The sequence below is a fragment of the Mastigoproctus giganteus genome, chromosome 5 (assembly GCF_048544385.1).
Source record: "Mastigoproctus giganteus isolate SK-2022 chromosome 5, ASM4854438v1, whole genome shotgun sequence".
In the NCBI taxonomy this organism is placed as follows: Eukaryota; Metazoa; Arthropoda; class Arachnida; order Uropygi; family Thelyphonidae; genus Mastigoproctus; species Mastigoproctus giganteus.
The window spans coordinates 29,577,101-29,604,098 of record NC_143579.1 but is presented as its reverse complement, the minus strand read 5'-3'; the positions used below and the strand labels follow the sequence as shown (position 1 = coordinate 29,604,098).

General features: G+C 36.3%; 1 protein-coding gene across 1 annotated transcript in view; it reads left to right on the top strand.

The window, feature by feature from the left end:
• LOC150085275 (lachesin-like) overlaps positions 1 to 26,998 on the top strand; it is a 214,630-nt gene that overhangs the window by 158,296 nt on the left and 29,336 nt on the right. Inside the window, exon 3 of the mRNA XM_090373123.1 lies at positions 18,720 to 18,927. Coding sequence (XP_090229249.1) covers positions 18,720 to 18,927 — 208 coding nt within the window. The remainder of the gene's footprint in view (positions 1 to 18,719; positions 18,928 to 26,998) is intronic.

Sequence of the window (26,998 nt, the reverse complement as noted above, 5' to 3'; positions counted from 1 at the left end):
TAATCATATTTACCGCTAGATAAAATTAAATTGAAGCTACAAAAATTAATTAATCGCTTAATTTCCAGCAGTCTAACTCCTTGTCACTGATTCACTAATTTGATCAGGTAAGGGACCTATCGAAACTCAAAAAGCATGCACCTATGACCCTCTCTGGGTTATTGATCTCTCTCTCTCTCTCTCTCTCTCTCTCTGAGTCATGGTCCTTTCTGGGTCAATGAACCTTGATCTCTCTAGTCATCCACTTGGGTAACTTTCTTTTGCAAGACTTCTGCACTGAACAAATGCAAGTCATCTATTGGTAGCTTCCAGAATAAATCGCTTGAAAACTTCCATTAATGAACTCATATCTAGCAGTTATCTCTCCAGTTAATAGAGTCCAAGAAATAACTCAATCCATTGCAGTTCCTTCTCTTGAAATTGAAGCCTTCCTGCCCTTTTTCCTCGACCACAGAAATGTCTTGGGACAACTACCCATTTTATGACATTGTGGTTGCTACCCGCTATTGGTTTCTGCACTGTCAAATTGCGGATGCAGTTTGGATTCTTGGTGAGAAGGATCAGCAAGATAAAAGTATTACTTCCCCTCGACTCTGTCCATCCCTCCTAAACAAGCTATACTCCCCATAATTAAATTTGGGAAGGAACCATATAGAAACTAATCAAAGTTATGTAACCAGCACAGAGAAAATTATAAGTTTAACCTAAATATAAAACAGAAAAAAAAAATGGAAACAACATTATCTTTTGAGCACCAGTGTAGTTAAACTTGATGAATTCCACTCTTCGCTGTAGAGGTATATTAATTCGAATTTCCCTTAAGCACGATTCATTAAAACTATACTGATTTTTAAATTATTACAAAGCAGTTAACATTTATCTCTAATTAATGAAATTAAAAAACCCCCCTTTTTTCCGCATCATGACCTCGCATTCGAAATGCATAATGGAAATAATTACATAATTGTAGGTTGGTCAACAGTTCGAAGGTACGAAGAGAAAAAAAAATGCATTATTTTCGCAAACAATTTATTATAAGCGCCATCTTAGGAAAAGAAAGTAAACTTAATTGTTCATGGTTAATTAACTTTAAGAAACGAACTTTTTAAAAAAATAAATCATTTGCATATTAAAAATAAATTTCGAGAATCTCTGAAGATGTGGTGTTCTTAGCTTTTCTTCTTGAAAAGTGCTTAATAGGTCTTTATTTATTTAATTTTTAAATAAGAGGAAAACTGTATATTTTTCATCTTCATTTTAAAGAATAAAATATTTTTCTGTAAATTAAATTTTCAAATTTCTTTTTGGGTATGAAAATGTATAATAACAAAAGAACAGCATTATATTGCACACATAACGTAAAATAAACTTTAAAAGGCATAAAAGATGAAGGGCAATTACGCATGCGTATTCAACCATCCAATCAGAATTTCCAATACATTCCGGATATGGAAAAGCGTCATTTCCGGAATGCGTTGGAAACATCTTTGTTAAAAATAATTATTAGCATTTTACTATAAACAAACACACGTGGTTATGTCTCAGTAAACTAAATCAAATCAAAATAAATTGACCTTAAACAAATCAATATTTTTTATAAAGGCTATTAGAGAATAAATAAATATTTTTGTTAAAATAATTTTAATACCATTAGTGATTTATAATTTCACAATTTTTTTTAAAACTTTAATGTATTTTATATAATGATATGGCCTAGTATAATTGCTTATTAATTTTTTTTCTAATGTAAATACATGAAATTAAAAAAAATAATAAATAAATCGCAGGTTACATAGTGTAAAATGAGCCAGTAACTCAGATTTAGTTTGGTTTAAGATCTTAAAGATTTTATAGATCTTTCATACCTAGCAGCTTCCGTCTTCACAACGAGTAGCCTAGATATTGCACTACTTTAATTTCAAAAACCATGGTATCTAATAAAAACAAGAAACAGAAGTTCTTTTTGCATTCTTTTTTTCTGCCAATTAACTTGACTTATCTTCTTCAAATATTTAATATTTTATCTTAGTAGCGTAAACAACAGAGAAGTGTAAACTCTAAGTGGTGCAATACCTTGCCAACTCGTAGTGAAGGTAGTCAGTGTTTGTCATAGTAACTCCTTTCATGCAGAATGGGCTATAGTACAAACAAGAGGACCCACATTTAAATTAAGATTACTGTTCCAAATCCGGGAACAAAATTATTTCAAATAAAGAATATGTAATACAGAGATATACCATTCTATATTTTCGAGAACAGAATTAAATAAATAAAAGTATGCATTTATATCATTAATAATCAAACAAATGAAAGTATAGTTAAATTTTAATATTAGTTAATAATAGTACGCAATTTCTTATAATATCAATTCAATTATATATAAATAATAATTAAATTATATAGAGTTTGGAGGACAGGTTGTGTAGCCAACAGATTTTTTCCCTATTTTTCCTTTTTTAGTAGAGGAACAATAGTGATGATTTTTTGAGTATTACTGCAATACTTAGGCAACTCGTTGTAAACTAATTATAGAAATATAGGAAATATATATTGTTTTCCAAACTTTATAAAAAAATTTTGTTCATTTAAATTATAAAATACGTTTTATTTGTACTGTTACAGACAAAACACTAAAATTTCAAATTCTCTCTCTTCTACCACTATAAAAACGCAAACTTTTGGAGATAACATTCCATTGCACATATAAAATTCTCTATATTTATTCTTGCAAGTTCCTTATTTACTTATCTTAATTAGAAAAATAGCAGAGGGTAGACTATGAGGGGAAAGAAATAGAAGTTTAAGAGGCATATAATTTAAAAGAAACATAGAAGAGACAAAAAACATACAAGTAGAGAAACCCATTTTGTCAAAGAATTCCTTGCCTTCCACTTCCAAAAGCGTATAGTTATCTGGAAGCCCTTCGTCTATATTAAGCAGAGGACTACAGAATAGTGAGCACACACACACACACACACATACACATCTACCTAATTTATAAACCGAACAAGTCATGTACGGTAGGGATAATTTTTGAACACGACCAAGAGAAACGTGCCCTATATTTCACGTAAACAAATTTAATAAACTTTATCCGTTGTGTAGGAAGGCGAGCGAAGGACGAACTATGAGGTAGGCGGTTGGTACGGCCTTTGAAAGAGAGCTACGAAAGCTTATTGTATGTGATCACTATCGTGGTCGTTCTGCGCTGTTGCTCCTCAACAAGCCCTGAGTTAACATCCTCGAGCTGCGATACTTACTCCTTTCAAGTGAATTAAGTCTAAGCCTGAACAAACCAACCATGAAGACGGGCAAAGTGGAGATGAAATTTGCCGCTCTGCAATGGTGCATGGGTAGAGCAAAGTTGCAAAGTTTATTGGAAAAGAAGCAACCATAGCTAGTTTATATCCTGCTCTAGCAAAACTCGAGCTTCTATTTTTGCAATTCTTTGCAACATTAAGTGAAAACTTGCTCATAAAAACCATCACTTCCTTACGTACAATGGTGTATACAAATAGGCCATTATTAGGATATTCTAAGATCGAACTATTCGGTAGGAGCAGAAATTTTGGTAGTTAATTGATTAAAATGAACTTTAAACATCTATTTAAAGCGTTATTTATATAATAAATCGATTTACTAAGATCGTATATCAATACCCAGTACCAAAAAAGTCTAAAAAAGGAAGAATTAATAATATATTATTATTAATTTTAATTTAATTCTGGAAACCTTCGCAGTGGTTAATATTTTATAATATATAATGCGCTATTTAGGACTGGACTAAAACATAAAAATTTATTAAAAATAATGGCGATGTTCTTATTTATTAAGATGGGATCAGAAATGGAGCGTATCGAAAGGTATTTCACAATAGTAGCGAAAAAGTTATTAATTTGGGAAATGTAAAACATGGCTAAAAGAAGGTGAGGCTGGACAGCCTATGATGATAGAACAAGAAATATCTATTTCAAGGAGAAATAGATATTTTTTGCTCGCCATCGATGTCAGTGTCACAGTAACTGGCCCTTCCAGACGTTGAAAAGTTGCATAATGCATACATCGCCATCAAGAATACTTATAGAAAAGCAATTGCTACCAGAAAACGTCAAGCCTGGATTGGATTTGTCCATGAATCTGAGAATTCATACCCCTGGGGACTTTTGTACAAAATAATCTGAAATAAAATATTTTCATCTGAGATTTTTGGTACTGTTTCATTCTCAGGAGACCTCTGGTTGGACTGACTCTATTGATTTAATTCTAGACAAACTCTTTCCTACGGATCACATCCTTAGATTCTGATATACATTCCACTTCAGAGCTGTCAGTCAAAGCTGTTTTTCTTCTGGAAAAATTACAGTTCGTGGTTAAAAACATTAATGTATCCAAGTATCCCAGCTTGGGCCTAATTGATAATGTCTTTGTCCGCCGTCTAATTAAAATCAGGCTTCAAATTATTATTATTATTTTATTTATTTATTTTTATTTTATTTTTTTGTAATTTAATAAATTCTTATTCGAAGGTGTGTTATCTAATATCGGGAAGGTGAGATTAATTAAAATCTTCTGAGATTAATTAAAAAGCCTGGAAAACGACCATCTGAACCTTGTTCATACTGGCCAATAGCCCTCCTCGCTAATCTGGACAAAATTCTTGAGCAGATTACGGTTCTTAGAACAATCAATCTGTTTCAATCTCACAATTTTTTTCTTCTCTCCATCAGTATGGTTTCCCCGAGGGCATCCTTGAGAGGATGAGCTGTTTGATTTTGTTCAACAGCTGGAAAATTCTATCGCTAAGTAAGAACTTGCTGTTTTTGTTGACTTCGAGAGTAGCTTCAGGGCTCTGTACTGGGCCATTGGTCTGGAATGTAGTATTGCAAGGCTCATTTAATAGCTTAATCATACTATTGAGGGATGCTAGGCGATCGATTTCCTCTGCTGATGATTTGACTATTATTGCGTCTAGTAGATCCCCTTCTACCATTGAAGAAAAGTCGAATTATGTTCTTTTGATCTCTGTAGTTGGTCTGAATGTAAATAAACTTACCATTAGTCCGTCAAAAACAAAGATGATGCTTTTTAAATTAAAATTGGGTCGTTAAATTTAAAACTTCCTTCCTAATGACGGGTCATGTATCCTTAAACGAAAAACTCGTTCTTTTCTTATTACACAATTGGTACTTGCGCTTCTGTGGCGCCAAGGACAATTGGTATCACTTTCTCTATGACTGTGCCATCTACAACGACCTCAGAATCGTTCTCCAGTGTTCTGTTTCAGAGTTTTCTCCTGAGGATGGTTCTACTTCAGAACCATTAGAATCTCCGTTTTCTTCAGGACTTTGCTTCTGGAGAATTTGCCCGACGGAAACTGTTGAAACCAACTGTATATAATAATATCTCCGTGACTGAGTAAGTTGGTCCCAGGGGTGGATAATAAGATTCCTTCTACCATCCCGGAAAATCGGGTTTTTCAAAAGAGATGAGCAGTTTATTATTTCAAAGAGAAAAATTTGTAGATAAATAAAAACATACCTCAAATTACGAAATGTATAATGCTATTTGACCTCGGAGAAATTATAAGTTTCAAATCCTATCTTGCCTTCCGTGTGTTTTTAAAACACACGGAAGGCAAGATAGGACGCATTGGGTTAACTGGCCGTGTGTTTTTAAAACACACGGCCAGTTAACCCAATGCAATGTTATGTGTTTTGAAAGTAGTGCAATACTGGGGCAACTTGTTATGAAGCCATAGTTTCTCTGCTGTGAGCATCGTGACCATTGCATTTTTAACTTCGAAAATGAAATCCTGCTAGTCGTAAACACAGATGAAATGACAAAACAATCCCCCAATAGTCTTCTAATTTCCGATTTCTTCAAAAAAGACAACAAAATTCGTGAGGGAATCGTCGGCATCTGATTAAATTTATGCTTATTAACTTTTAATGCATTAATCAATATTGGTATCAGTATTAGCCTCACAGTGCAAGGAAGCTATGGGCATAACGGTTAAGATTTCGCCTTTATTCATCTTACTGTCAATCTCAGAGACTTAAAGCTCCCTCTAAGGTCCCTGTTTGCCAAGCTCTGCAGCCCTCATATTCGAAGTCTTTCCTCATATCGGTGCCATTTTACAGATCTCCCCAAGCTGGTTGCCCGTCTTTGGATCCTTTCAAGGAGTCCAGTGTCTTTGTTTAGTTAGGTGCAGCGGCGGAGATTATGGTGGTAATTATGATCTCCCTATCTTCATAAGAAGATGTTCGATTAATAATAGCACACACCATGGACCTTCCTTTCCGCCTGTCTACACTTTTTGGAGAACTTCATGTATGCTTGTATCTTAACTCCCTAACTCCCTTTACTCCCTTTCTTCTTCTACTGTTTTTAGTTCAATCACTCCAAGGGTGTAAATCATTTTTGGGGTTACTATTCCCCAAGTGTACGAGCCTGCATTTAGCTATATTAAAACATAATTGTCACTTTCGAAGTATGATCTTTCCTGTGATATTTTTATTGCAGATCTATTTTTAGCTGTTATAGTCTTCAGCACGCACTTTTCCTCGCTCTTTAAGTTTCCATCCAGGAATTATTTTTCTGTTTTGTAATTTAAGTATCCACTTTGTTTTTCAATGCATTTTTTTCCATTGTTCTTTTCAACTGACATATGAATTGAAAACGATGAACCCTGCTATTGAAGCCGCACTTCACTGTCTTTTTCAGCTCCACATTATTCAAAAAGTGTTTTTCAGCAAATGCCCAAAGAGAAAAAACAAGATTGAGCCAAGTCTGCCCTATATGCCGGATTAGGCAAAATCTCAACCCTACGCCTATAATTTTCATCCAAGTCACATGGAGAGTGTGTAGCCTGGCATTATCATAGTGAAATATGATTTGGAATCCTGTTAGAGAATTCCTTTTATGTTTTATAGCCCTATTAAGCTTATCGAGCGTTTGTTTAGCAATATCTTTCGTTGTTTATAGACATGCTTTTTCTAAAAATTCAACCAAACCGTGCATCATCTATCTCAAAACACTGTGGCCATAATGTTTTGTAATGATGTGGGAATTCACGATTTCTCCTCACTGGACATGGATGTGTCCATTCTATAGCCGGGTGTTAAAAATTAGGATCATAATAGATCAAGTTTTCATCACCTGTTTATCAGGACTTTAAAAGCTCCTTAAAAGTTATAAGAACTCCAGCAACAGGTCTTGACAGATAGATTTCTTGCCTGGAAAATTTCATTTCTCTTGTTAACAGCTTAGGTACGCCTTTGCAGCATATTTTCCTCTAGTCCAATGTGTCTAAAATGATTATTACACTTCTCTTCGAACACCCTAGTGCTTGTATCATTGCAATTATGGTTATTGTGGTGCCTTTTGACTAGTTTCCTCCAAAATCTTTGCGTTTTCTTCACTGAGATTTTGAACAAATTCAACGATTAACTATGTGATGAGAGAAGGAAATAATTTGTATTTTCCAAACCATTTTTTTTTTCGGCTAATACAGCAAAAGCCTATGGATTCCTTGCACTATAGGATGAATACTGTTAAAATTACTATTACTAAGATCCTCTGAAATCTTTTTTATATCAACCTGACAGCTTTGGAGAAACTAGAGAACGTCGACAGATTCACTTTGATTATTTATACATAGCACATCATCTGCTGTTGAATATTTTATCTTACAGTTACTACGAAGCCCGTGTTTATTAAAGATACTATCTAGGTAAACAGACATAAGCAATTCCAAGCATTTAGTTTCTTTTATGAAGCCACTCATCTGAATTAGCTTTTATAATGCCTTATAATAAAACACCCCTTGTAAGGTTTCCCAGAAATTGCCTTGATAAACTTAAAATTCATGTACGCCATCTAAATAATAAATGAACGCGAATAATAATTTATTTGAGGTTATGAAGTGAGGTTATCTTTATGAATCATTTAAAATACGTCCTTTCAATATCTAAGTTTGCAACCTTTTGAATAATATACACAGAGATAGCCATATTTTCATTTTAAATGTGATTACTCCTCGTCTACCTTGCATAATCAGAGGTGCGGTTGTTTACCATTATTTCCTCTAATGCTGATGCTGTCACAATGAAACTGCCTTCTGCACACCTGTCTGAAATCATATCACCTAGGCACACTGTTCACCGATAATGAAATAACAACATTAATAAAACTTTAACGAAATATTAAAAATATTATAATAAATGATTATGGATAGTTATAATAAATATGTAATATTAATATTGTATAATTTAAAAAAATAAGTTTTAAAATGTTAATTTACAAATCATATGTTCATGCATTAAAATGGTAAACGTTATGTTCCTAACCAATTATGACTTTTTATCACATGATTGCTACTAACCAATCGAAATCTGTGACATACTTCCATCCTGTTTTGCAAGTAAATAATAAAATGGTGTACTAATAAATCTATATTTAATAACTAGAAAATTAAGAAAATTAAAATTATATTTAAGAAAATTATTTGGAATTATTAATCCCATTTTGTAAAATAGCAATATTTAGAAAATTTTCCATAGACATCTTCTGTATTTAGACTTCTGGTCACACGAAATCGCGTGACCAGCAAAGCAAATTCGGGAAGTGACGTCACATACATCTCGAAATACACAACGATCCAAAATATTAAAAACCTGGATTTTCTGAAGTGAGAAAATCAATAAAAGCAACGCCATTGAAATTAAATAATAATTATTTCCCGTTTGTTTTGTAATTTGTCAAGTACTCCATCCCCAAACCATGCGCAATTTTTGAACCGTCCCCAGGCTTATTGAGATTGTAATAATGGCATCAGGAGTTGAATATTTCATTACAAAATTCAATTAGCCAAAGATTAAGAGGTTCAATTGTCCTCCGACTTCACCTGTCACCTTTCAATTATCGAGATAAATGAGCTGTTGCACGTTGGGCGTCCGCAGCGAAACGGATGAGTGCCGTCGATTACCTGTTTCACAACAATGCACTTTTCTCTAGGCGAGAAAATTAGCAGATCCATCACATGCAGGCCTTTTGTTTAATTCTATTCATTTTACGAATGGGTTCATGTGGATGTTTTGCCCTTAGAAAAATACAGATGCTGCTAATGTAAGAGGAAACTTTTACTCAAAGGAATAAGCGAGGTCATTGGACGCAGAGTCCTATGAGGAACACTAAAATCGGTGGTGAACTGTAAACCGAAAGAGGAGCTCTTTCAAAGTACCTTGCACTGGAAATAATGAAAATCATATTGGAATTTCAGCATCAAAAATAAATCCTTGTTTAAGAGAACACTCGAGAAATAGGGATATATGGATAGCAGTAAGATTTATTGAAAGATGGAGAAATCTTTGAAGCTTGAGTAGGAGTAACCGGAGCTCTTGATACTGATGACGTCCCATGACGTCATCAGTATCCATGACGTCCTAACCATTTGACGTGTACAAATTCTGTTAGATTTGTACATGTGAGGTGTTTGTTGTACTTGAACTGTTCTTGTACTCTGGTGTTTGTTGTTCTGTTCTTGTACCCTGGTGGGTCTGTTTCTGTGTCCATTACCTGTAGATGACGATGCAATTCGAGCTATTCAAATCGTAACGAAAATATTACAAATATGTGCTCCTTTTCGACATGAAGAAGCGATTAATTAAATTATTTCTTAATTTTTGATGATCTTGATTGGAATTTATGGTTCTGAAGTGGCTTTTGTTAAGTTTAGTGCCCTTGAGGAAGGTTTGTTTTGCCTTCATATCTTTAAATTTTATGAAATGGAGCTGTTTATATAGTGTTTTATACAGCATTCTGGCATAATATCAGTTCATGTGATTGGAATTAGTATTAGTAATAGTTATATGGTGCAAGGAAGCCTATGGCTTATGCTGCACCAGCCAAAAAAGGAAAAACAAAAATAGAAAGAGTAAAACTATCCGGCTGATCTTTGCATTTTTCCAAACTGTCAGCCTCTACCACCCATGTAGGTAACTTATTCCAGTAATTTATAACTCGCTGGCTAAAATAAAACTTCTTGCAATCCAGTCTAAACTTCTCCCCCCCGTAACTTGAAATTATGGCCCCTAGTTCTTGAATCATTTATGACGGTGAAAATTTCGTCCTCATTCATTTTACTTTTGCCGCTCACAGCCTAAAACGGCTCAATCAAGTCTCCTCTACGATGCCTAGTTTCCAAGCTCTGCAACTCACATATTCGAAGTCTTTCCTCATATGGACGCCCTTTTGCCGATCTCACCAGGCTAGTTACCCGTCTTTGGACCATTTCAAGAAGAACAATGTCGTTAGGTGCGGTCTCCATTCCAAGTGTGGTCTTACAATAGCCTTATATAATGGGATTATGACGTCCTTATCTCTACTAGCAAATGTTCGATAAATCATCGATAGGACACCATGGGCCTTCCTTGCAACATGTCTACAACGGAGAACTTCATGTCTTACCGAATCCTAACACCCAAGTCCCTTTCCTCGACTACCGGCTTTAGTTCAACTCCACAAAGTGAATAAGTGTTATTTTTGGGTTACTGTTCACCTTACACTTTTCTGGATTAAAGCATAGCTGCCATTTTTCTGATCATCCCTGAAGTCTATCTAGGTCACTCTGAAGAAGGTGAACATTAACTACTCGACTCTACCAATCTTTACATCATCTGCAAATTTAGTTCACTCCCTCTATTCTTTCATCGATGTCGTTTATGAAAATCAAAAACAGCAGAGGTTCCAATACTGATCCTTGGAGAACCCCGCTTCTTACATCGACCCAATCTGAGGAAAAACCATTTATCACAATCCTCTGCCTCCTGCCCTAAAGCCATCAAGCTATCCATCTAAGGATTTTCCCTGTGATTCCAACCTGTTCCAGCTTATAAAGTAACCTCTCGTGTGGGACTGCGTCAAATGCTTTGCTGAAATCCAAATAAACAATGTCGAAATTATTCCATAAATCCAGCTCTTGAGTGACCGTGCCAAAATAGCTAACCAGATTAGCTAAACATGATTTTCCCTTTACAAAACCATGCTGCATATCCTTCAGAATTCCATTTCTATCTAAATGATCCTGAATTCAGCCCTTGATCAATTCCCCCAAGATTTTTCCTGCTACTGAAGTTAGACCGACCGGTCGGTAATTTCCCGCTACACCCCTAGAACCACCTTTATGTACTGACACTTTTCCAATTAATTTTATGGTATTAAAGATAATCGCCATTTCTTACCAAAACTATGAAAGTTTTTTAGTAATAAGATTTATTAATGTCAAACCCAATATGGGAACAACTAAAGACATCTGTAAAGCTCAAAAGATTAAAAACGGAAGATAAAAGTTGAATAATAATGGCTTTACCATGCTGTTTGCTATAACGTTTGCATTTTGTGTGTGGAGAAAATTTGAGGAGGTTTTATATATATCTTTTACTCTTTTCTTTAATTTTATTTTTGAATATTAATAATAATAATGTTATTAAATATTCCTTATTTTGTTTTGTTCCCTTATAACTATATAGACCTCTTTTTCTTATACCCCCCACTTACACATCTGACTTTGCTTCACAGGAGAATTCCAGATGCAAGGGAACTTCTCAATTATGTATAATTCCCTTCGGAAAGGCTGAGTGTTCAGGAATAAAAAACTCACAAAGTAATAAACAACAAAGTTTATTTACATATATATATATACAACATGAGATACAACTGAACTAGATAGCATGTCATATGACATACAAAGTTAAATCAAAGATACCTTGCATATATTATTCTTATTCCTATTTCCCTTCACTAGCTAATCTGAGTTGACCATTATATGAAAACACTGATTCATTCTTCTTGCCCTAACTAACTCCTAACACTTATACATTCACTATACCTATTTCAATTACTCCTGGATACAATTCTGTTTCATATATTAACGATCAAATATGCCACTTTCATCATTATGCTCTGTGTTCTCACCACTCTGTTACAATATACTTGTAGATCAATCTTAACCTTCCTAAAGTCTCTATTTGTTATTAGACTTTCAGATAAACCAACAAATCTTCATCAGTTAAACACTATATTCAGAATTGCTCATTAACTCAATTATCTATCGTTAAAACATATTCAGAATCCCTCTTTATAAACTTTACCACCCTTCTAACACATTATAGCTATTTGTACATCGATTTAATCTATTACTCATTCCTTCGTTTCCCTTGCATTTTACATTAACCTTTTTTAACATAATAAACTCTGTTAGTATATATAATTTACTTCAGAGATAATTTATCTATCAATTTACTTTCTAGTGCTACCCCTGTTTAATTAATTACTATACTGTTTCACTAACAGTCCTTCTTGTTAACTTACAGTACTTAATATATCTCTCACCTACTTCTATCTTTTTCTTTTCTTTTCCTGGGAGGTTTCAAGCTTCCATTTTAGGCTCTCAGGCTACCTTCTGAGGATCTGCTACAGATAATTTTCCGGAACTCTTGGCTGCATGGGTCTGGCGTCCTCCCTCCACCTGATCGGCCACTAATTCCGTGGCTGCACTCCGTCCGATCGGGCTGGCACTTTGCCCTCACCACCTGTTAGTTTCGATACAGGGACTGCTTCCTACCGTCTGGACATCAGAACTCGATGCCTTCATCGAAAGTGGCTTCCTCCTTTTCCAGGCACTTACGCCTTCGCTGATTTTTATCACTCCATTGCTTTACTTTCTCCGTTACTTTCGTCTCTCCACTTTTAAAAAAAAACACATTCACAAGAAGAAACCTCAGAGACTCTCCTCTCTCATCCAGTTCTCTCTTTTTGTTTATCTCAATTTCTGTACCTCCCCCCATATTTGAGGCTCACCCTAGTTCTCAGTCTTAACCAATCTTCTCATTTTATCTAACTTTCACTCTGTCCTATTCTCCCATTTTAATTTTTCTCAAGCTGTCTCTTCAGTGCTCTATCCAACTCCTCATTTTAAGAAATTTGTAAATTTTCCCAGGCAGTCCGCTGATTTGAAGTTCGCCGACAAGACGGTGTTACTAGATTCACACCTACCCTAAATTTCTGCGAGCCAAGCTGTTGCAAACTACCAGACGCTAGCCCTATTGTCTTGGACAAGGAATTAGACCTGTACTCACTTCCTGTTTGTCTCCTGTGGTCTCTGATCAAAGGGATGTTCCGACTAATTCGGCTCAACTTTCTATTGTTTTCGTGCGACCTTACTCTTTGTCGCCTATTCACCGATGGCTCTGCTACCCGTTTTAGATCTTCAGATTTGTTTACGGTACTCATAGCTGAGTGTTTATCCATCTGTTGGTAGACATTTCGTGCAGTAATTCTCATGACTCTCCCTTCCCTTCGATTAGCCCCCTCCTTAATTTAATCTCCCCCATATTTTTAAACGATCCACTTTGTTCAATATATTTGATTTGTTATATTTTATTTTACAATATAACTATTCCTGACGTATCCTATTAAATTCTCAGTTTGGGAACGACGATCTGTTATCTTTATATACAATTTACTTGTAAGATTTTACATCTTACAATCGTCACACTCTCCAAGAAAAAATTTATATATATGTAAATTTTTTGTAATACTATCTTCTCCCCTAAAATTTTCTTTCTACATGTATTTCATATCCCTACTATATACAATAGTTTAAACTATGTTACCTCTCTGGAGCAGAATTCTCCCTTAAACAGTTTTTCTAATTTGATTTTCTATCCCTGCTATTTGTTTTTCTAAATATTCTAATTTCTTATCCCTTTCGGTGTCCCTTTCTACTATTAATGTATTTAATAGCTATTAATAAAATGATAATCGTCCTCTATTAATCAATCTATAACTTATTAAACTGACTTTCAATTAATACTTTCTCTGTTCATTAATCTATCAATAGTCAATTTACCATACAATTAATCCATAATCACTTTTAAACAATCCACATCTATATGGTGCATACACTTTTCATTTATTAATCATTATTTGACACGTTTGCTACTAACATTCCTTGCTCTATCTTTATCAATCTCCTTTTAATCTATTACTTTTGCTCTGGCTCGCCAGCTGAATTTTTGGAGAAAATTGAGAATTGTTTATATATACAAATTTGTATGATAACATTATTATTAATATTATCATATATATAAACGATTCTCAATTTTCTCCCCTCCACAATTTGAAGTTTCTGATGAATGCGCAGAAAAGAAAAATTATCGCTTTAAGCATTGCGCATGCAAAAGTTACGGTTCTTTAGAATTAGTTTTTGTTATCAGTTTTCTAAATATATAAATGATGAATTAATTCTATTTGATTGCTATATTAAACACAGCAGAAACGTTTAATAATTAAATTGTTAAAAACTAGGAGGAAATAAATCAAAAGTATTACAAAACCGTTGAGTGAAGATTACATTATTATTATGCGATATGTAATGAAGTGGAAACAATTATTTTCATATATTACACTAGCCAACACGATTTTTACCTCCAAGAACTTAAATGTTGTTTTTAATCAATTTTTATGCGTAGATTTCTAAAATTACCATGATAGTACACATCTCCTCACAGTTATTAAATACAGAGGAAGTTATTTTGGTGAGGATTTTTGTAGGATGTGCCAAGGTTGTCCAAGTAGTAACTGATCTTGACATATTCTCAGGGTTGTAAATCTATCCTCCAAACAGTAGTGGGGAAGATAATAGTGATTGAGTTCAAGTTGAGGATTTCCCGGAAGCCTTCACAAGATGCCGACTATCAGTCAGTAAGCTCAGGTAGTGAGGTACATTTAATCAAACAAGATGCGTTGAACGATTCGGTTCCAGACTTAAATTTGCCTAAAGAACAAGGGAATATACTCGCAGCAGGAAGAAAGATTTCAGTGTTTCGAAAAAGACATTAAAAGTTTTCGAAATATTTTGCTACGAAGGACGAGTTTTCTTTGCAAAGACATTATTGGACTTCTTAAATAACTAGGCGTCGTGCATAAGTCAGATGAATGGCGTTTATTCATAGATGCCTCAAAATTAAGTTTAAAAGCAGTTTTGCTTCATAAAGGCAACGAATTTCCATCAGTTCCTGTGTTTCATTTAGTTGGATTTAAAGAAAGTCATGAAAGCATGTGTAAGGTTCTACATGCTATAAAATAACAGGATTATGGTTGGAACATATGCAGTGATCTTAAGGTTTGCTTGTTGGTTTACAGGGGGGGAGTTTCACAAAATATTGATGTTTTTAGCGTTTGTGGGATGGCCGTGCAACAGAAGAACATTATGTTGTGTAACATTGGGACAAGCGGGACGAGTTCATAGCTAGTAAAATATATTCATTTAGTGCAATCAAACAAGGTTCTTCTTCCACCTCTGCACATCAAACTTGGATTGATGAAAAACTTCGTGAAGAGACTAGATATAGAAGGTATCGGATTTGTATACTTGAGAAGTGTGTTTCCTATTTTTAACATATCCCAAACTTAAGAAAGGAATTTTCGTAGGACCCCAAATTAGGAAACTCCTGAAAGAGATGTGTTTGAAAGCCAGTTAAAGGAAATTGAATTGGCGCTTGGCGATCATTTAAGGTTTTCGGGTAATAAGAAAGAAAAAAACTATGAAATGTTGGTGTCCAATTTATTCGAGTGCTACAAAAATATAAGCTGTCGAATGTCGTTTAAAATTCATTTTCTTCATTCCCATCTCGAATTTTTCCCCGAAAATGTAGGAGATATGAGTGTTGAACGAGAGGAGCGGGTTCATCAAAATATTTTCACGATGGAAACGCGGTACCAAGTTCTCTCGGTCCTGTAATGATGGGGGATTACTGCTGGTTCCTTGTGAGGGAGAGTAAGCAAGAATACAAAAGAAAATCCCTTAGTAGCAAACATTTTTAAAGACAATCACAGGTATGCTGGTTGTATATTATTGAACTATAACAATTTCGCTATGATTTATGATATTTTTTTCGACGTTAAATGAATTTTAGAGAACATACAATATTCTTTTACACTTGTACTACATACTTGAATTACACGTATATATCCCTTTATTTTAATATTAAACGTTGGTACATCTTTTGATGTAGACGTGATAGAGACTTTTTATGGTGATTTTCAGAATCAGCGCGTTTATTTCCTCTAGAATCACATATTTTCATTGCGGTCTCTGGTATCACAAAATTTATTTTTTGTTGGCTAGTGTTATTAGTTAATTAATTATCTGAATTAATAAATCTGAAATAGTTCCTAAATCATGAAATACAGAGAGAGGATTAAGACTATTAAAAATAAGTTAAATTTGTTTCCAAGTTCACTATATAATTCCTCTCCCCCATTATTTTCCAGACACTTGAAATGCATTCTGTTATAACACGCATTAATACATTTACGTCCTTCCCCCCCTCCACATGTATGGAGATTAACAGCAGTTAATTCTTAAGGCAGAGCAACGCAAATAAAAGGGATGGAAGTGTGCCATTCCTTTGTAATCCGTATGTTAATCTACACACGAAATGATCTGTGCTCTTTCTTCTTGATTACAGTTCTCATTTTCGTTATAAAAGTCTTTTTTCTCTCTCTTCTGTACTTCCAAGTTTGCCCGAACCCAGCTCAGATAATTACACTCAGGCTATCGGATAATGACAGTTGTAAAGAAATCATTAACGAGTAGTGCATCTGCTAAGTCGATAGCAAGCAGTTCCCAAGGTAAAAGCATTTCTTTTCTTACTCTTGGTCATCATCAGTGAAAGGCAACATAAAGTTGAAATGGCATTTTCTTGCTCCCATCAAAGAATTCTCGCATAATAACCCCCTCCCCATCATTAATTTTTTTTTCTTCCTTGCCATTCCTTTGATCATTGCTTTTTTTTTTAACTCATCTGTTTCGAAGATAAAACAAACATACATTTAGAACCAGCTCTTGCGGCAGCACGGATAAAAATAAAGCGGGATTAAAATAGGATTAGCTCAAATTGGAGAATCCATTTTTCCTTCAAACAGACAAATTATTTATTAAAATATTTAAGAGAATATCTAATTTCGGGCAGAGGGCAGCACTTGCATTCTAACAAAAAAAAAATTTAATGATGACGTCACGTTACGTCACATTCGCATTCTTTGATTTTGACATTTATCGAAAGGCAAAATTTTATTCGCTATTTCATTATTTAACTTTACTAAAATTTATTTTAATGTGTGAAATTAAAATGTTTAATTTATTATTCGTAGCTATTATTTCAAAAATAAAATTTTCATGGTTACTTTATAAATGTTTTTGTCTGTAATGAAACAATTTTTAATCCAGATTGCGCTCATATTAATTCAAAAAGAGTATGATCACTATTGTTATTTTATTGTATTTATGGAAGATCTAGAATTTCCTTCTATTTTATTTCATTTTATGCTATATTTATAACGTTCTATTATCCAGAACTATAACTGACTGATACTGTACACCTTATAAGTTGTGATTAGTAAAAAGTGTCAGATATGTGTCCCCCACCAATTACATTGACTAATTACAATTTCAGAAAGCGAATTTGGAGTTACACCTCAAATAAAAATCACTAAAATTCATAAAGAAACGTTAGCTGTATCAGCTGCACTGGTGCTCAAAAGCTAGGGGATAACAAAAAAGGATAAATACATTTTTAAAATAAAAATAAAGCTGGAAGCTCACAGCTTCTCGAAAACTACAGTTTTCAGTCTGCAGAGGAAAAAATTGTTAGGGCTACCCGAGAACTAATTCATCTGCCCATGCGTAATATATCCATAAATCGCGTGTCTTCAAGTCAGTTTACCATTTTTGCTAAACGAAAAACGGAGTTTTCAGGGAGAGACCTTTCTATCCACGCCTGAGGCCGACAAATTCAGTCACGGAGTGAAAACAGTTCCTCGCGTCATGGAAGGAATTCCAACCTGGACCTTTTCCACCCGGTTTTGGGAGTACGCTGGTTATACCCACTTGCTGCCCATGCAGACTTCGTCGGCATTGGTAGCACAGTGCGCAGGGAAGAAGGAATCGGATTCGATTTCACTTGCATCGTGGAAAGAGACACTTTTGGTGGTGGTGGTGGTGGTGGTGGTGGTGTTTGAAAGTGTGGGCTGGAATCATTGCCAATGACAATTTCTATCAGAATGTCCATGCCGAATTTTCACGGTTTAAGATGTCGAGATATCATTGATCCTTATGTTTGCCCTTTTTCGGGTTCAATTGATCCTCACTTCCTTTTAATTGACGATAATGCATACCACTACAGACCCTCCCTGGTGAACCAAAATCTTTAGATGGGGAGAATAGCTTGCCATATAATCAAACTTCAATCCAATAGAAAATGGCAAGGATTTCCAGCATAAGGGTTTACCAAGAAAGGTTCAGGGCCCTCATTAACAGTCTCTTTCTCAGCACTAGGAGTCATTGTCACGCCTAAATTGAGATTAGAACTCGTGAAGATTAGAAGCCTTTTTAGGATATGCTTCCATGTTCCATTACAAGGAATTATTTCCTTGTAATTTAAAATTACAAACAATGTATGAGAGAAGAAACTGGCAATAGGAATAGCCTGATAATTCAATATTAGAGAATAAATTTTTAATGAATAAAAATGGCTCTAATTGAAGTTCAATTTCGTTAGACAAGTTAATTTTTCATTGATATTTCTTTCTTACTCTTGACTTTAGCATTTCTCTGAATTTTAATATAATCATTTAATATCATCTGTCATTTATAGGTTGCATGGATTCACACAGATCGGTACACCCTGTTGACCCTTCAAAACAGGGTTATCACTCGTAATTCACGCTATAGAGTCACTCACAACGGCCACAGGACATGGTGGTTGCACATCAGCGAAGTTGCAGAGCGTGACCATGGCCAGTACATGTGTCAGATCAACACATCACCCATGAAGAGCCAAGTTGGGTATATCGAGGTTGTGGGTAAGTACTGATCATATTTCTTATTTTCTCTTTTCGGCCATAAACGCGTTATTCACACGAATGTTGGTCCCTTTAACAGGTTCTCCTCTTCAAAGACTTTTTTTTTCAGAAACATTGAATTTGTTCTCTTCCTCAACTGCATGAAGGTAACCTATTCCAGTAATCAACAACTCGCCGGCTAAAAGAAAACTTCCTAAAATCCAGTCAAAATCTCTTTCCTCAAATTTTGAATTTATGGATCATGGTTCTGGAATCATTTTATAACCGAAAATTTCGCCTTCATTCATTTTACTATCTCTCTTCAGAGCCAAATACACCTCATTCGGATTCCACTCTAAGGTGCCTGGTTGCCAGGCTCTCCACAATATGAATGGTCTCTCGTCTGTAAATATCGATGTAAAGTGCCTGTTCAATTCTTCTACAACATGAGCTAGTTTATCTAAGTCTGTTCTACACCTATTACTCAAGGGTCCGATATGATTCGTTATCTTTGAACAGGATTCCACTGTCAACTGCAGAGGACATGTTTCTGCTGTTTAGAAACATGTCCACTGTCAACTGCAGAGGACATGTTTCTAAACAGCAGCGTTCCTGATATACGTATTAAAAAGGTCCTGACGCAAGTGGATTCATTTTTCAAAATTTATTCCACCTTTACCCAACATAATAAAGGGTTTACAAATGTTAATTTATATTACTGAATAATGAACACAACAATCTTCCAAGAATTAAGAAACCAAGTCCAGAAAAACGCCATATAGAGTAAACAGCTGTATACTCTGAAGAAATCTCAAATCCGCCCTACCATGGAATATTATTCCCACATCCGAGGCAGTTCCCCCAAACCTCTCTCGGTCTTCTAGATTCCATTCAGAAGAGGGCAGTTAGGTTAATTAATGATTCATCTCTAACAGAGTCTCTCCACTCGCTTTCTCATAGACGTACTGTTTCTGCTGCTTGCCTCTTCTACAGATACTTCCATGGACACTGTTCTTCTCAATTGGCTTCTAGAATTCCGGCTCTCCTTTCCAAACCAGTCCAAACACGTGCCGCTGTCAGTCAACATCCTTTTACTGTCCAACTTCAAACTCACAGAATTAACTTTTCTTCTTCCTCGTTTATTCGTTCAACTTCTGTTTTCTGAAACAACTTTCCTCTACAAGTATTTTCTGAAAATTACAATCTACAGGAATTCAAGTGCAACGTCAACAAGTATCTTCTTTCAGCTTCTCAACCTTCAACCCACGCATGCTACTAAGTACTACAGGTTCTAATACCTTCTGTGCTTGATGTTTTCATTCGAAAAAATCCTACGGGTCTCATCTCTTTGAAGTCTTACTCATCTCATCTCTTTGACGAACTTTATGATTTTTTTTTTACTGGAACATCTTCTGTGAATCGATTTAAATTGGGGCTAGGAATGGATCCTCATTTCCTGTTGTAAAATATCCATCAACGTGAGAATAGCCTAAAGTGGTAAAAATTATTTTATAATTAAAATATAACCAGAATTTCTCTCTCCATCAGCTTGTTGTGTTTGTCAAAGAAAAGAGGGAGAAATAAAAGCGCTAGAGAAACAGATAGACAGACAGAAAAACAGAGAGAAAGAGAGTGAGAGAAAGAAAGAAATATGGAGATAAAAAATAAAGAACGAGAGTGAGAGAAGAAACACGGAGATATAAATAGAGAGAAAAAGAAAGTGAGAGAGAAAGAAAGATGGAGAAAGAAATAGAGAAAGCGAGAGAGAAAATATAAAGGAAGAAATAAAGAGAGATATGGATAAAGAAACAGAGAGAAAGATAGACAAAAGATGGAGAAAGAAATCGGAATAAAGAGAGAGAGAGAGAGAGATGTCGAGAAAAAAGAGACTAATATGGAAAAAGAAATAAAAAGGGAAAAGACAGAGAACGAAATTGATATTGAGAGAAAGAAATGAAAATAGAGAGAGGGAAATCGAAATAGATAGAGAAATATGTAATTAGAAATAAAGAGAAAAAGATAGAAAAATTAAAAATATTTTCATATCTCCCTTGTCAACAAAGAGAAAAAGATTTACAAAAGAATGGAGAAATAAATTGGGCTGCAGAGATACGGTGAAAAAAAAGAGATAAATATGGAGAAAGAAATGCAAGAGAAAAACACAGAAAAAGAGAAATTGATTTGATCGGGACGAGATGGAAGTAGAGAGAGAGAGAAAGAAAGAAAGAAGTAAAAGAGAGAGAGAGAGAGAGAGAGAGAGAGAGAGAGAGAAAAGGCGGAGAAAGAGAAAGGGAGAGAGAGAGGGAAATTGGAGTAAGAAATAGGGATAAGAGATATCGAGAAAAAGAAAGACAGACAAATATGGGGAAAGAAATTAAAAGAGAGAGACAGAGAGAGAGAAAGTAAAATGCAGAGAATGAAATGGAAATATACTGTATATATAGAGAAAGAAGCCGAAATGGAGAGAGAGAAATATGAAAAAAGAAATAAAGAGAGAAAGGGAGAAAAATGTGGACAAAAATCGAGAGAGAGAGAGAGAGAACAAAATGGACAAAGAAATAAAGAGAGAGAGAGAGAAATATGAAGAAAGAAATAAAGAGATAACAAAGAGAAAAATAGAGAAATGCAGAGATCGAAAGAGACAGAAAATAGAGAAAACGAAAATATGCAGAAAGGAGTAAGGATGGATAAAATACAGAAAGGAAGAGAAGTAGAGAAAATAATAAAACAGAGAGGGAGAAACGGAGGAGCGGAGAGAGAGAGAGAGAGAGAGAGAGAGAGAGAGAGAGAGAGAAATATGACAACAGAAGTAGAGAAAGGGAGAGTAAAAATATGGAGAACGAAATAGAGAAAGGGAAATGGAGAAATATTGAGTAATAAATAGGGATAAAGAGGTAAGAAGAGAAAAAAGGTAGAAAAATATGGTGAAAGAAAATAAGAGAGAGAGAGAGAAATGGAGATGGAGAGAGAAATGGAGAGAGAGAGAGAGAGAGAAAATATATATGAAAAAATGGATAAAGAGAGAAAGAGAGAGAGAGAGATATTGAGAAAGAAATAAAGAGAGGAAAGAAAAATATGGACAACGAAATAGAGAGAGAGAAGGAAGAGAAAAAATTGGAGAAATATGGAGATCAAAACACATAGAATATAGAGAAAACGAAAATATGAAGAAAGAAATAGAGAGATGGAAAAAATACATAAATAAAAGTAGATAAAATAATAAGACAGAGAGAGAGAGAGAGAGGAAGGACGTGCGATAATATGTTTAACTTTGTTTCGGCCAATAGAAAAGCACAAACGTGGAAATTTCCAGAATACACCGCCATTTGCAAATCTCCAGTTTGCTGATGAATATTTGACGACGTAGTTTCCGTTCGGGGTGCGCGCGACACTGCACACAGCCCTCCCTCTAAATTAAAGAAACGCAACTGGAAAAGTCACAATTACGAATGCTCCAATGCCATAAATATGAATCCTTCCCACTTCATTATACTTAGTAAATAAATACGCGCAACAGTAATAATTAAGTGAGCGCCATATTTATTTATCCAATGGTTCCACCACCACCACACCATTTCACATAATTGCCACACTTCCGGATAAATATTTATCCGCGCGCGCAACATAAGAGATTCAACATGTCATCGCCACAACACATTCGTACAACATTCTCTCTCTCTCTCTCTCTCTCTCTCTCTCTCTCTCTCTCTTATAGTTATGATAAACGAATGCGAGTCCCATGTTTACATTCCGATCGCGAGCCATTCGTCACATTATCTATTTAGGGCCGGCACGGTGTAGAGAGCAAAGGAAATCGAGGCAAGACAATAAATTAGCAGATCAGGCAGAAATTACGCTGCAAACGAGTTAAAGTTTGTAGCGGGGCTGCAATATTCCATCTTCATTAGCCCAAGATAAGATTTCATTATGACTACAGTTGCTCTTGTCTTAAAACGCTTCACGATTAGTAATTAGCAGTGCCGAGCCAAATGTACCTGCAGTCGCAAGAAATCTCTTCTGATTAATGCACTTACGCTCGGTGCCGTAGTGAGATCACGGCGCGAAACTGGGCCGTAATGAGAAGCTAAATATAGTACGGCGTTGGCCTACCGTTCCGTCCGATATTACTGATAGCGACACATTTAATTGGCATCGGATGAAAGAGAGACTCATTGCAGCCATCAGGTCCCACTAATTATTTCTCCCACTTTCCTCGCGTCAAACTTATTTTACAGCGGGGCCCTCCCTGCACGCACTTCGCTCCAAATATTCGATTTTACAACGTCACACACGCACGCACGCACGCACGCGACGTGGATGCGTTTCAAAAACAAATGATTGAGATGTTCCGGCCCGAAAAAAAAAAATAGGCAGCGATTTAAATTATTAATGGGGAAAAACGACAGCGTGACATTCCTTCCTCCCTCTCTCCTCTCTCTCTCTCTCTCTCTCTCTCTTCCTCTCGGAACTATACACAAAAAGGCAAATTTTCAACCAAAAAGATAAAAATGATGCTTTGGAGGAAAAGAAAACGATTCAACATTTCAACTTCTGGAATTAAGAAGACAGTTTCTTGGCATTGGATGGTGTGGTGTCAGGAGGTCGCTTATGGTTCTAATTCGTGCCCAGTTCCACGTAGGATAAATGAGAAGATCGCCAGTTGCAGGTTCTGTCAACATTTTATTGTAGAAGAGCGGTTCTGAGAGTATTGCGGGAAGTGAAGTTCCCTCCACAGTGTGGCGAAGGTTTAGATTCTTCCAGTGGCACACTGCTTCTTTATAGAAGGAGGATAATTGGAACTGTGTGCTGATACCATGTCCATCCTTAATGTTGCTGAGAGAGATAGCCCTCTTGTGGCTGTTCTAGTAATTTATCTGTATTGGCTGAATATGGGTGTTTCAGTTGCAGCGTCTTCAGGAGATAAGTGATCCGGAAGGCTGTAATTTTTGTCTTCAAGAGAGAGAAAACTCTGGCTGCTGTGAGTGAGCGCCTGGAGGAGTTTACAGCAGGACATCCAGTTAATTTTATTCTATAGGCAACTTCGGATAGATGCTTGGATTTGGTGGGCGAAGTCAATAGGTGGAGTGAGAACTTTGAAAGTGTGCCAGAGAACGCTTGCCGCCATCTGGTTGACAACAAGCGCTGTCCTACTCAGTGAAGATGTGACACACACACTTCTCCATTTCCCGAGTACTCTGTTGAAGCGACTGAGCAGTACAGGCCAGTTCTTTTGGAAGAAAGGATGGGCATTGCCTAGATACACTCCCAAATATTTCTCTCCCTCACTAGACCATGTGCATCGGAAGGGGCAATCGGTTCTTGATTTCCAGTTGCCAGCAAAAAAGGCCGCTGGTCTTACAGTGGTTTAGTTTTGCTCCTGATGCTTGAGCGTAGAGATCGTGAGCCTTTTGGATGTCTTCAAACTCACGCTCGTGGCGTATTATAGTTGTGACGTCATCTTCGTATGCTGAGTGGATCATCTTTAGGTGGGGCTCTGGTAGCTACGTTCGTCGGGATTGTAGACTGTTGGCAATTTTATTAAGGAATGGTTCTATGGCAATTGTGTAGAGTTGTCCAGAGAGTGGGCAGCCTTGTTTTATCCCTCTGGAGTAAGGAAGGTTGCATGTGAGCTGGTTATTCAGTTTTAAGTGGAATTTCGCTTCCCTGTGTAGGAGATGTATGGTTCGGATGACGTAGGGTCTATATTCAAAAGCTTTCATGGTTTCAAAGAGGTAGCTGTGCTCAACTCTGTCAAAAGCCTTTTCCTGGTCTTCCTGGTCAAGGCTAATTAGTGCTAGGAATTCCTGTTGGCTGTTTGCAGTGGAAAGGAAGTCACGGATTAGATGAAGATCGACATGTAACGATCTTCCTGGTACTAAGTATGTTTGTTGATGATCGATGATATCAGGGAGAGTGGATTTTAATCGATTGGCGATGGCTTTGGAAATATTTTACAATCTGTATTCGTTAGGGAAATTAGGCGCTAGTTTTGTAGGTTTCTGCGGTCTCCTTTCTTGGAGATCAGTCGAGTGACAGAGGTTATGACCGAATCTGGAAGACCCTGGGATTGTGCTTCTTCAAGCATTTGTAAGAGTAGTACTGTACTCAGAGTTTATCCCAAAAGGTATGGACGAATTCAGAAGTCAGTCCGTCCAGACCTGGAGATTTGATTTTGGAAATGGCTCTGCGCGTTGCTGTTAGTTCTTGTAGGGTGATTGGTTTCTCCATGTTGCGTTTGACCGTAGGGTGTTTGTTTAAGTCCTGAAAGGATTTCCTTGGTTGCCTTCGTAGGGGTTTCTTGGGAACTGCTCTGTTCATGGGCTCTGCTCTGTCTTTGGATTGGGCTAGATTGGATATTAGGTTTTGTAACTTAGAGATGTATTCTCTGTCTTGTAGAAGGCTATTGTTGAAGGCCAAACACTCCGCTTTTGAAGTGATTGGGTGAGAAGGAGAGTTGCAGTTTGACAAAGGAGTGGTCTGAGATATAAGATGGGATGTGTGTGTGATGTTCCTGACCAGAGAGATCGTGTGTTTTGTGATTTAGTATCTGTCCAGTTGGGCTTGGTAAGGAAGTCTTCCGGATGCTGCATTTGCTGATCTCTAGGTGTAGTACTTTTCTTAAGGGTACTGGTGTCTAAATGCGTCGACCAGTCCATTGTTGTCAACTAAGGCCTGAAGATTGTTGATTAGCGTTGGCGGTTCTCAACGCATCGTGCTCTGTCCATTTCTGGGTCAAGGGTGTAGTTGAAATCACCAGCAAGAATGATTTGTTCCTGATCTCTTGTAGAGAGATGGCTCTGTGTGAAATTTGTTATTTGAATTGTGAGCTTGTCATGATGTGGCATGTAGATGTTAAAAATATTCAAAATTTCCTTTTGAGGTGTATCCAGGAGAGCGTAAATTGCGTAGCCAGCGATCTCTGCAATTACATTGAGCTTACAGGCAAACTTATGATGTAGACCTATGCTCACTCCTGCCCCATGATGTTGCTGGTTGGAGATTGATGGAAAACATATGGCCATTCTGCCCATTTTAAAGATGGTCTTGTGTCTGCTTTAATATTTGTTTCTTGCAGTAGGAGTAGATCGACCTGATGTCGTTGTACCTGGTCGAGGGTTAGCTTATTGCGCAATGCAGAGTCGCATTCTCTTGCATTAAAGGACAACGTGCAAAGCATCATCGTTATTACAGGTATAAAGGAAGGGGTTTGTGCGTTTTTGAGAGCTGTCAACATCCTGTTTGGTGGTATTGCTGTTTAGCCCGTTAATGAAGTAGTACAGGCGCTTGGATCTGTTCACGTCTGCTCTGTCTTTTTCCCCCTTTAATTTATAACGGAGATCCTTGAGTTGGGAAATGAGCTCCGGTGTATTAGTGGTGAACTTTAGGACTGCCATCAGTTTCTATGGGGAGCCGTGTACTTTCTGTAAAAAGGAACGTAGTTTTTTCCACAGTTAAAGGATCTTTGGCGTAGCGAAATGCGTTTTCCTCATCCTCACCATCTGAAACATCTGAATCATGATTAGTCTCTTCTTAAGCCCCTATGAGTTCAAATTCTTCTTCATTTGAGTCGTGGGTGGTTTTGACTGCGCTTGATGTTATGATACGCTTATTTGAGATCTGACCGTTTGTCTTCTGTGGTGTTCTATATTTATTTTCATCCATCCTGTTGTTTTTGTTGGTGGTTTGCTATTTTCAAACCTGCGTGCATGTTTTCTTCTTGTCTTTTGTGCCTTTGGATATGGACTGTCTTGGGGATTGATTTCAAGAAATACCTCTTGTTTCGGTCGGTATATCTTCTGAAAGGGGTCCGTCATGGTCTCCTGAGGTCTTTGGCTTTTCATTTTCTGGCGTGTTTGCTGCTGGAGGCATCTCAGGCTGTTTGACGGTTTCTTCTGTATCCACATTGTCTCCAAAAGTCAGCTTGCATTTCGCTCTGACTTAACCCTAATGGGTGCTGCCTGAATTTCATTATTATTCCCAGAAGAGTCAATGATATGCGGACAGGTTTTCCTGATGTGACCCTATTCATGGCAGAAGAAGAAACATTGAGAGGAAATGGGGGTATAAAAGGTGTAAGTGATTCCTCTGAAAT